The sequence below is a fragment of the Drosophila willistoni genome, assembly GCF_018902025.1.
Source record: "Drosophila willistoni isolate 14030-0811.24 chromosome 2R unlocalized genomic scaffold, UCI_dwil_1.1 Seg167, whole genome shotgun sequence".
Lineage (NCBI taxonomy): Eukaryota > Metazoa > Arthropoda > Insecta > Diptera > Drosophilidae > Drosophila > Drosophila willistoni.
The window spans coordinates 15,202,544-15,214,796 of record NW_025814050.1 but is presented as its reverse complement, the minus strand read 5'-3'; the positions used below and the strand labels follow the sequence as shown (position 1 = coordinate 15,214,796).

The 12,253-nt window shown below is 38.1% G+C and overlaps 1 protein-coding gene across 2 annotated transcripts; it reads left to right on the top strand.

The window, feature by feature from the left end:
* Positions 1 to 371: 371 nt before the first annotated feature.
* On the top strand, positions 372 to 9,553 carry LOC6642171 (AF4/FMR2 family member lilli). Of its 2 annotated transcripts, none has more exons than XM_023176036.2 (10): positions 372 to 529; positions 2,203 to 2,944; positions 3,018 to 3,526; positions 3,592 to 3,645; positions 3,721 to 6,987; positions 7,059 to 7,250; positions 7,441 to 7,521; positions 7,588 to 7,753; positions 7,828 to 7,978; positions 9,222 to 9,553. In XM_023176036.2, exons 2-10 carry the CDS (start codon positions 2,204 to 2,206, stop codon positions 9,356 to 9,358), a joined length of 5,298 nt encoding a protein of 1,765 aa, XP_023031804.1. In that variant the 5' UTR covers positions 372 to 529; position 2,203; the 3' UTR covers positions 9,359 to 9,553. The 2 variants fall into 2 exon arrangements, with proteins under 2 accessions (XP_023031804.1, XP_046866776.1); XM_047010820.1 differs by lacking the exon at positions 372 to 529 and adding an exon at positions 1,605 to 1,812.
* The last annotated feature ends 2,700 nt before the right edge of the window (positions 9,554 to 12,253 follow it).

Here is a 12,253-nt window from a genome sequence, read left to right as displayed (position 1 = left end):
TAACAGAGAGCGATTTCTTTCCCCTCTGTGTACTTCCCTCCCATTTCTTTCCATTCATTTGGTGTGTGCGTTTTGTTTGCGAGCGTGCTTGTTTGTGAGAGTGTGTGTGTGTGTGTTTTGGTTTGCCGCCTTCCCGTAGTTGTTGTTTGTACATATATCCTCTGTCTGTGTAAGTGCGTGTCTATGTGTGTGTTTGTCTGTGCATTTGTGCCCGCCGCCCAACCTTCTCAACAACCACCTCTTCTTCGGCCATCAATTTGTGTGTCCAACGTAAAAGAAGATTTGAATTATAAAATTTACAATAAGAACGCGCTATGGCACAGCAGCAACAACAACAACAGCACCACCACCACCTACAACATCAACAGCAGCAGCAACAACAACAACAACTACAACACCACAGCAATCTTCTACTTCTTCAGCAGCAGCAGCAGCAACAACAACAACAACAACAGCAGCAGCAGCAGCTACTACAACAAGAACAACAACTACAGCAATACGATAACAATTTGTACAGCCAAAATTATAAGTAAGTTTTAGAGTCACTGGCTGTCGGTCCTCCAAACATTTTTTCTCCTTCTCTTTTACACTTCTCGCACTTTACTCCTTTACATTATCGTGTGTGTGCGTATTAATGCATGAAAGCAAAAAAAATATATATGTATAAATGTTATATTTGCACAAGTTGCACAGTGTTTGGTTTTGTTTTTTTTTTTTTATTCATTGCACCTACGTCACATTTTCCACCTTTGCCTTTAATTTACATACGCACCAAACTGTAATGTGCAGAGTCTTGTGTTTTGTGCTTGTAAAACTATTGGCATTACTGGTGAAACCTTTATCTAAAGAGAGTAACTGTTTATACAGTGTGTTTATAATGTTTAATAAAGTCGAAAAGGTCTAAAATTTAAAATTTGCCCTGCTCGTTTGCATGCTTGTAACTAATTTGGCCCTAATATTTATATTCAAAAACTCAATTGATTGCCAATAATAAGCCATAACAAATTCAAGAAAAATTGCAAAGGATATTTATTGGCCTTGTAGAACATTCGTAAAATTTACATTTCAAAAGAACGGCCACACTCTGCTTTATTTTTGATATTTCCGATCGATCTGCATTGAATAAATAAAATTGATTTTAAATTGAGAGCTTCTTTTGCTTTCTAAGAAACACAATTCAAAAATAAATATTGTTCTGTTAAATCTTTCAAATCAAAATATAAAGTTAAAAAAAAAAATTAGACAAAAAATCACCTGTTAAAAGATGTTTTAAAAACTCAGATGCAAGCTAAATGCTTGCATTTAATTTCGTTTAATTTATATATATGAAAAATGACAATTATTTTTGATAATTATCATATTGATTAAAACAAAAAATAATGAAATATTATATTTCATTAATAAAATAAATTCAATTTAATTCAATTAATTTTAAACAAAAAACGATTATTTTTAAATCTGTTTGCTTTGTAGATTTTCTGCATTGCAAAAATATCGTGACATTCGATCACGATGTCATCTCTGACAAACATCTGATCATTTTGAATTACCAGTGTGACCGTGGTTCGGCTACGGGTACTGCCAAATTAGTTTTGTTTTGATGTCATCCTCCTGTTTGTGGAGTATTTTAGCGTTGCCGCCCGCCAAACCTAAGCAATGAAAGCGAAAAATTGTTTAGCAGCATTCAATAATTCAAATATTTAGTTGTTAAAAATTACAGTAAATATTAAACATATGAGCACGCCACCAGATAGCACCAAGCACACACACACACACGCGCACACAAACATAAATACACAAACATATGAGATAGTAAGTAAATGAGTGAGTGGAGTGAAAGGGGCAGAGAAAGAAAGAGCCATTCCCCCCCGACTTTCTCCTCCCACACCGCACACGATTATTGCATGTCAAATTGTTTGTTCGTTTGTTCATTTGTTTGTTTCTTTTTTGTTGTTGTTGTTGTTATTTGTTTGTTCACGCCATGTTTCTTGTTGTTGTTGTTTGCTGTTCTAATTGTTGTTGTTGTTCTTGCTGTTGTTCTTGCGCACAAAAATAGAACACAGACGAGATATACATGCATACAAATATATATATATGTAATTTAATTTCTATGTTAACCAAAATACTCTTAAAAATAAGAAAAATCAAAACTTTGTCGATCGAATTGCATTAATTTTTGGCATCTTGGCATTATTTTTGCAGCATGGAGGAATACGAAAGACGACGGCGACGGGAGCGTGAAAAATATGAACGCCAACAGGGCATACAAAGTGATGATCGTGAGACTAGTCTATTTAGTGAGCCCCGCCGTCTGACCGAAGGTGATGCCGAGATAACGGCGGCTCTGGGTGAATTTGGTGATGCCCGTAATTATATCAATCAGTATACTGTGGGAATAAGTCGGCATGCACCGGGCGGTGGCAGTGGCAACGGCAGCATCGGTAATAATCCACGCCTGCAAGCGCCAATGATTCAGCAGCAGGTCTCCTCATCCATATCCTCATCCGCATCTGTAGCCTCCTCCTTGCTGCCGCCTGGCCTGGGACAAACCCAACAACAGCAGCAGCAACAACAACAACAACAACAGCCGCGACCTCCGACTTATTTAAAACAGGCGGATAATAAACCGCCTTATAATGGACGCGGTGGTTATCCTGGCCAACCGATGAAGAATGATATACCCTCAAGTAGTGGCATGGCCCCACCAAGAGGACCACCCAAATTAAATTCAAATTCAAGTTCCATAACAAACAATGCGGCCGCCTCATCATCATCATCCCTACTGGGTCCACCCATAAGCACCCAAGTACCAAATGGACGTGAGAAATCTTTTTTGGGCCCACCGACGACGGGGACGGCACTGCATAATGGTGGCGGAAGATTTGCCCAACCGGTGTCCAATAAGCGACCAGGTGTTGGCATACAACCACCGCCACCGCAAGAGGTAAGAATTCTCTCGGATCTCTCGTCGAAGATTACAAACTAAATAAAATCTCTTATTCCTTTTTCATTTGCAGAAGGATGTTCGTTCAATGCTTAGCGAAATGAAGAATCATTTTCAAGTGACACCGCTGAATCCGATTGCAGCCACACCGCAGGCACCAACGCGGGAGAACTATAATCTAAATGCTCCAAATAAATTTAAATATGCATTTGATATTGTGGATCCAATAATGCCGTTGCTTAACTCACCGCCATCTGTAACGCCATCCTCGCTGATAACGCCCATTGCACCGATGACATCACCAATTGCACCATTATTGACAACACCGCCGCAGGCGAGTCAATTGCCACTGGGCAGTGGGAGTGGTAATGGTGCAGCCATATCCGCGACCTCATTGTCTACAACAACAGCAGCAGCAGCAGCAGCAGCAGCAGTAGCAGGAGTTGCAGCAACGGTGGCCGCCACAGTTGCTCCCATCCAACAGTTACCGCCTACGCCGCCCAAGGCAATGTCTGTAACACCGCCAACGGCAAAGCCGCTCAAAATCGAGAAGAATCCAATTCTAGAGAAACAGGATTCATGGTGAGATTAATTAGCACTAGATTGATTTAGAAACGAAAATTCATTACTAATCTAATTTTCTACAGTCTCGAAAATGATCTGGAGTTATCCGAATCGGAGGATGAACGAAAAAAGGATGGGTAAGATTAATTGAAATTGAAATTAATATAATTAAAGCAATTAAGTAATGTAATTTGCTTTTGTAATTCTTGCAGACGCTCGCCGGGCAGTAGTAGTAATGGTTCTGAATCAGATTCCACGGAATCGGGTAGTGAATCCAGCAGCAAGGGTGAACATAATCATCATCATCATCACCAGCAACAGCAGCAGCAAACACAACAACAACAACTACATGGACATCACCCACAGAGTCATCATCATCAGCAATTCCTTCAGCAGCAACTCCAGCGACAGCAGCAACAGCAGCAACAACAACAGCAACTGACTGCAAATGGCGGCAAAAAGAAATATAGCCAGACAATCATTGCAAGCGGAGCTAATACCATAACAGGCCTTTTAACTTCAAGTGGTGGACTGGGATCAAGCAGCGGCAACAACAGCAGCGGTGGTGGTGGTGGCAGTGGCAATGGTGGAACCACCAGCAGTAGCTCAGGCGGTTCAATGGGAGGCAGTGGTGGCAGCAGCAGTAGTGGTGGTGCTAGCGGTGGCGGCGGTGGAGGGGGCGGTTCCGGTAGTAGCTCTGGCATTGGTAGTGGCAGCTCATCAAATAAAACGCCATCGCCAACCGATAGCAATAAATGGAATCTTAGTCGCTTCTTTCACAAACCCACCAGTCAAACGAGCTCCGAGAGTGTATCGCCCGGTAATGTTAGCATGAAAGTTCCGGGCATATTGCCTGGTGGAGCACAAATCATACCCGAATCCATAGATGTCACAACGGCCATTGTGAAGAATGAGAAAATTCATCATGATGACCATCTAATGGACATCGATGAATGTGATGAGGATGATGATGATGTCGATGAGCAGCATCAACAATTACGCTACGGCGCTGGTCTAAGTGTCACACCGGTGGCTGTTAAAAAGGAAGAGGATCTGGGTCTATTAACCGCCGCTGCCATACCAAAAAGCCAAATAAAAAGGGAAAGTGAAACACAAATCTCGCATCAACGTCTATCAGAGTCAGCAACAAGTGGCAGTTCATCCTCGTCATGCAGTAGTTCCGATTCGGCGGCAAGTGCCAGTGAAGTTGTACCCATGCCAGGACCAGGTGAAACTTTACAAATTCCCGGTGTACCGGCTGCCATAACCTCAGTGATGCGTGTGCCACCCATAAATAATATGCAAAAATCACAATCGATGAGTGTTACGGTGACACCGATAGCTCCACTGCCCGCCTCACCCAAGCCGAGGCAAAAGAAGCCGCGTAAAAAGAAAATGATGTCTGTATTGACGCCACCGCTGCTGGACTCCAGCGATGAAGATGAGCCGTCAACAAAGCATTCTTCTCTTGTGGTCGCTCAGGCTCAAGCTGCTGTAGTGCCACCTCCCAGCACCAATAGCACAACCACCAGCGCCACCACGACCAAGAAAGGACGTGGTAGACCTAGAAAACAGCAGCAACAACAAAGCGCTGGTAGTGGCAATTTGAGTAGTGCATCGGCTGGTAGTAGTTCTCAAGCGAAAGGACCAACGCTGACGGCTGCCAAGAAGACACTAGTCAAAGCTTCCGCCTCTTCCTCCACCTCCAATACCAATTCATCATCCGTTCTACCCCGAAAACGTGAGCATTCCAGTCAGAGCAGCTCCAATGGGAATACGCCCACCAAAAAGATGTCCAGCATACCAATGATGCCGGCAGCAGCAGCGTCGGCGGCGGCTACTCTCCTTCAGCCGCCAGCAGTAGCAGCAGCTAATGCAGTTGCAGCAAGTAGCAGCAGCTCCGATGAGGAGAGCTCATCCAGTTCTTGTTCCACTTCCAAATCGAGCAGCTCATCCAGCAGCAGTGATGATACGGAAACCCAAAAAACAAATTGTCGCATTGTCAAATTGAACAAAACGGTTCCGGTCACAGCCGCAATGGCTCCATTAGCCAAACGGTCGAGCTATCATCGTCGTAGTGGCAGTAGCTCGCCAACAAGTAGCAGTAGCGAGACGGACAAACCCAATTCCAATAGTCACAATAATCTTGGCATTGCTGCCATCTCCAACTCCAACTCCAACTCTAACAATAATGTCATTGTCAATAATAATCTACAGCAGCAAGCTATGCCTCAACAGTCACCGTATAAGGTTCCGCTTAGTGGTGGCAGCCAACAATTGAGTAGCTCGGATAGTTCCTCATCTTCCAGTGGTAGCAGCAGCTCTAGCGGTGATGAGGACGATGCCAAACGGGAGAAGAATCGTGAAAGAAAGCCTAAAAGTGATAAGAATAAAATAAGTACACTTACCCGCATATTTAATAACAAAGAAGGTGGAGCCAAGAAGCAAGGCCAAGTGGTGATTATCGATCAATCTGAAGAGCAATTGCAACAGCAGCAGCAACAGCAGCAGCAGGTACAGATCAGGGATCCACTACCACCCCCATCATTACTATCCCAGAGTGGTGGAGTCAAGCAAAGAATGACGCCCACCCAGCAACAACAATTGGGAGCAGGACTGGCCTCTCCGGCCAGGACAACAACGCCACTTCTCACCTCGCTGATATGCAAAATCGATTTGAGTAAACTCTCCCGAGAGCGTATACTCCGTCTAAAAAAACTGGCACCAAGCAGTAGTAATCAACAGAATGGTCATCTCACTCCCAATGGCCATGTCGTTCAGGGTGGCAGCTCGCCAGCGGGATTATCAAAAGTTAAACATGAGCATCATCAACTCCATCATCATTCACAACAAGCGCATTCTCATCCTGTTAAGCCAGAGCCAGAGCTGGACTCGTTATATGAGACCAAATTTCGGCCCACCAATGTCAAACAGGAGTTCCAGCTCAAACAGGAGCGGGATCGGGATCGGAACAGGGAACGCGACCAGCAGCAACAACCTCCGCCACGTAGACGCAAACGGAGCTCTAGCTCCAGTTCCAGTCCATACAAGGAAAAGAAACGAAAAAAGGAGAAAACCGATCCAATGCTCACCAATGCCAAGGATCAAATGTTACAAATTAATCCTATGCTCTTGCCTTCCAATAATCATGAGCGATTATCCTATGATAAGTATCAATTGCTGCAAGAAGATGCCGCTGCGGCTGCTGCTGCTGCCGCCGCCGTTGCTGTGGTAAATTCCTCCAATGGCCAGAAATTGTTCCAATCATCAATTGGTGGTGGAACAGGAGCAACAGCTGTCGGTCCTCTATCCATTATGGCGCCATCCACCTGCAGCGAGGCAGTACAAACGACACCGCCAACCTCAGTGACAGGAGCAGGAGCGCCGGCATCACTAGTATCCCAACCACCACCACCACCACGTTTAATCTATCGATCGTACTTTGATCGAGAGGAAGAGCATCCCAGCGACGATCTTAGGTTAGAGAAACTTTTTGCTTCTATCCCACAAAACTTTTCAATCTAATGCAATTTTGTTTTCTTTCTTTTAGAAAAAGCAAACAGTTCCTGCAAGAGGCTGTCCAAAGAAAGCATGCCGCCGATTCAGAGCGTGATTCATTCAATCAGGTCACTCTCTATCTGGAGGCAGTTGCATATTTCCTTCTCACCGCCGATGCCATGGAACGTTGTAGCTCTGAGACGGCCACATGGACAATGTATAAGGATACTCTGTCGCTTATTAAGTGAGTAAAGTGTGTGTGACCCATTTAATGCTTTGAGATTAGTCTTCTAAAGGGGGGCTTAAGTCTAAAATGTCTTGAAATCAGATGTGATAAGAATGAATATGGACGTAGAAGACCGGACGTCCTATTCCACGATCATTTCCATATATATAGATTAAAATTTAACTTAAATTCTTTTTATTCTTTCTAGGTTTATTTCATCAAAATTTCGACCGTATCAGCAGTCGGCAAACTGCCAGCAAGAAACGCACAACAAGGTGGCCATACTAAGGTAAGTTTTAATTACTTTTCAATTACAAAATGTGAATGAAATCTCAAATCTCTCTCTCTATTACAGTTTACGCTGCCAATCGTTGATATCCTTAAAGCTTTTTAAATTGCGGCGAGTCAATTGTCGCGCCATTATCAATAGCTTAACGGATTTCTTTCGCAATGGCAGAGGTGATATAGTGAATGGCAATACACCTTCATCGATATCTCCATCGAATTCGGTTGGCTCACAGGTAAGTCTTTTCTCATATTGAAATTACTTTTGCTTGTTATAGTTATTAATGCATATTTTCCCTTTTTTTCTTAGGGCTCCGGTTCGAATACGCCACCTGGTAAAATAGTGCCTCAAGATATACACAATCAACTGTGCAAGCAGAACGAGTATCTAACCTATGTGAATAGTGCTCATGAGTTGTGGGATCAAGCCGATCGATTAGTTCGCACCGGCAATCATCTAGGTAAGCAATAAATAAGAAATATATTCCAAATTTCAAAGCAAGTGTAATTGCCTAAAATTCTAGAAAACTTATAGAAGTTCTAGAGACAAAGAGTCGTCTAAAGACTTAAATGATGTTCGTACTTTTTTACTTACTAGTAGTCAAACTAAACTAAACTGTATATTTATTAATAAATTCACCTCTCTATCACAATTCGAGATCAATTTTACGTAGAAAAGTTTCGCAAGTGAACTGGATATAGTCTGTTTAGCTATTTTAAGCATTCATGTTGATTTCTAAGGACTTTATAGTTTGAGCTCTATAACAAGCTGGGAATTACAACTAAATGCAGCGGCAGATCTAAATGGAAGAATTAGAGATAATGCTTGGATTATAAGAATCCTAGGGGACTTACAGAGTTTTTCATTATATCTATTAGTCTTTTATTTGATTTTTTTAGGGACATAACAAAAAAAATTCCTTAAAATGTGTTCTAAATTGTTTTTGTTCTAGCAATTTTTGATATAGCGAGATTTTCATATATAAATTACTTCTTAAAATGGAACTCAAAACGACACCAACTTAAATTTTAAATACATTTTAAGAAATTCAATACAAAAATATTTGGAAAACGAACGTATTAAAGGAAATTAATTACCAAATAGCTGGCATAGAAAGAAGCGATCCAAAAGCCTACTTTATTGAGAAATATCTAGATCGATATATTTGTCAGTCCTTTAAAAAGCTCTTAACTTATATTTGGATAAAAAAACCCAAAGTAAGCTTCTTTCTCTTTAAGAAATAATTATTTAATTCATTAATTAAAATCTTAAATCAGAAATCATGTTTATTTCTTTAATTAAAAAATAAAAATCAAATGTGTTTTTTGTTTTCTTCTCGAAAATACAAAATCGAAAACAATTGTAATCGTTATTAAAAATTAAAAATCAAAATAGACACAAATTCCAAAAAGAAATAAATTTTTTTTTGAAATAGCTATACAGACAACCTGCTCATCTTTTATGATCAAAAATCTTATAAATCAGTAAGACTCATTATTGGCCTCAAATTTTTAAATATGATAGTTTGTTTTTTTGTTAGTCGTTTAATTATCCAAAGTATAATTTGATTAGTATTTAACTATAGATTTGTTTGAATAAAATTTGAAAAATTATTATATGCTGTCCCTAATTACATTAATTACAAATCAAGTTCTCGACTGAAATATTTGCTTTAATTACATATTTTTCATTTAAATTTCTAGATTTTTTCCGCGAACTGGATCATGAGAATGGCCCGTTGACATTGCATAGCACCATGCATGAGGTGTTTCGATATGTTCAAGCGGGTCTTAAAACGCTCAGGGATGCTGTATCGCATCCGACGCATCAGTCGCAGTAGCGACAACAGCAACTACAGCAACAAAAACAACAACAACAGCAACAACAACCACAACAACAGAAACACCACCACCAAACGTGTCTAAATGAAAGTCAGGCCAAATTAGTAACTATTATGTACTACTACAAGCTAATAATTTATAGTTAGAAACAAAAAAGAAAAGAAAAAAAAAAGAAACAACCTTCCAATAACAGCAGCAACAACAGCAACAAGAAAAACAAAAACAACAGCAACACAATAAGCAACAAAAATTTGTTATTAATTTTTAATTTTACCTATATATATACACTTAGAATTGTATATAGGATATACACATACACAAACACACACGCATATATATATATATATGTAACATTTTGTATATGCACACTGTTTACTTATTTCCTTAGGGTTCGTTTAAGTATAACGTAATGCACCAAAAGAGAGAGAGAGCGAGCGCAAGAGAGGGCAGAGAGTGGGGCTAGGACAGAAAAGGGAAAGAAAATTTTCTTGCAAATGAATTAAAGAATGAAAAATGTAAAAAAGAAAAAACATATATTATTAATACAAATTGATCTTGCAAAAATGTTAAACCGTTAAAATGGGACGACGATGGGTTTGAGTGGGGAAGGGGGGTTAAGAGGAAGACGAGACGAGTCTAAAATCAACCAAAATTGCGTTACGTAATACTTGAATGTGGGTCCTTATGCTCAATTTATCAAATTGATTTTGTAAGAATGTGTTAAGCTTTATATTTATGCTTAGTTTTTAATTGATATTACCAACACTCACAGCAACAAACACACACAAATACACCCACACACATACACATACACATATACAAAATACATAAGTTAAAATATATATTAGCTTATATAGTGTATAACAAAGAGAAGAAAAAAAACAAACCTTAAATCGATTCCTCACCGTCGCCCCGATCCCCAATTTCCTTACCGCCTTACCCCTTATAAGCTCCAACACCCTCCTGCACGCCCTACCCCCTCAATCCCTTCAAATCCCCTTCTATCCTATAAACATTTTAGTTGAATTTTGTTTATGGCTTTTTTTATTCTTTAAGTTTTAGTTAATTTTTTACTTTGCTGCACTCTTGGTTCTAATAAATACAACAACAAACATAAATAAAATTAAAAATTAAAAAAAAATTGTTAGCTAAATATATTTCAAGCAAAACCAACAACAGCAACAACAACAACAAGTTATAGTTATTAATTATTTGTAATATAAATCATTTTTAATACTATTTTATTGATTTTTAAAAAGTAATTAAAAAAAAGAAACAAAAACAAAGCAATCACAACAACGTTTTTAGAACAAAAAAAAAAAAAAAACAACAAAAAAAACCAAACATGAAGAACTATATATATTAAAAATATATTGTCTATGAAAATTTTACAACTTTTGTTTTATTTATTTTATTAAGTTTTCTTTTTTAAATTTAGTTGCAATTTCATTTTCAAGAAAGTAAAGTTGTACAACTTTTTTCTTATTTGTTTAAGTAAATAATAAAAATTATGATTGGGTGCCTAAAGAACTCTTCACACACACACACGCAACAAAGACGCAACAACTAAATAGTGCATTAGTAGATTTAAAGCAACAAAATCAATGGAAATAGACTTGTCCTCGATATCGATTAACAAATACACATACCATACATATATACAACAACAACAACAACAAAAACAAGAGCAACAAGAAAAACAAAACTAAATTTAAAATCTGTACATATAGCCGCCTCTACATATACATATATATACATTGCATACATGAATATATTTTTTAATATGCCAAAAAAACAAAAACGAAAAAAAAAAACCGAAATGCATGCAATAACAAAAGAAAAGAACAACCAAAACAACAAAAAACAAGACTATTATAGGACAAAATAGATAACAAAACAAACAACAACAAATTCAATCAGATTAGCAGCAAGTAAGAATCTATAAAGGCAATCCTAACTGTTGGTACTCCAAAGTTAATATACCCTTGCAGAAATGTTGGCTATATTTATATGAAGATCCATAGCTTAATTTTTCACTCATTCAATTGTCTCATTGATTTCTTAAGTTTATTCAAACGATGTTTTCTAAAGTTAATAGAATTAAAGTAAATTCCATCGTGGTCACGCACTAAATATATCTTTTAAAATTTAACAAATAAAAAAAATGAATTGAATAAGTTGAATTTTGACAAAATGATGTGAAACTATTTTCAAATCTTTACCGAATTTTTTATATGGTTCATTCTTACAGTAGTAGGACTATGCTAAATCCGAAAACAAGATTTTATTAGGTAAATTTTTATTACCATTCGTAAACTGCATATAAAATAATAATGTTGAATCTTAAAAGTAAGCAATTTAGGTTTTTTTTTGTTTCTAATTTCAAATCATTTTGTCGGATTCTGATTTAAGACCTGCACTCGCTCGTTTATTTTTGTATTATTCTTAAATAAGTTAAGAACGATATTAGCCATAAGTGAATAATTTCGACAAGTTCATTAATTTACAAGAATTATTGTTAGCAAGCAAACAGGAAACAGGAAATAAATAGCAATCGAAATGGAATTCAACTGTTCTTTTTTCGATTTTTTTTTATATCTGTTACAAAAAGTAGTAAAAAAAAATCGAAAAATTAAAAAAAGAACACAATTTTTTGGCGAAATATGCTTACTTAATTTTTCAACTATGTATAAACTTGGGTTCTTTTTAATATTCCATCCTTTTAGCCACACAACAATTAACGAAGATTAACGACTTCCACGTTTTAAATTCGTATCCTTACTTTTAGATTCGTATCCTTACTTTTAGATTGGAAAGTGATCTTCTAACCCTTAGTTTTTCAATTGCCCATAGACTCTAATTCTTAAGGTTCACAACACTTTTGTATTTGTGTC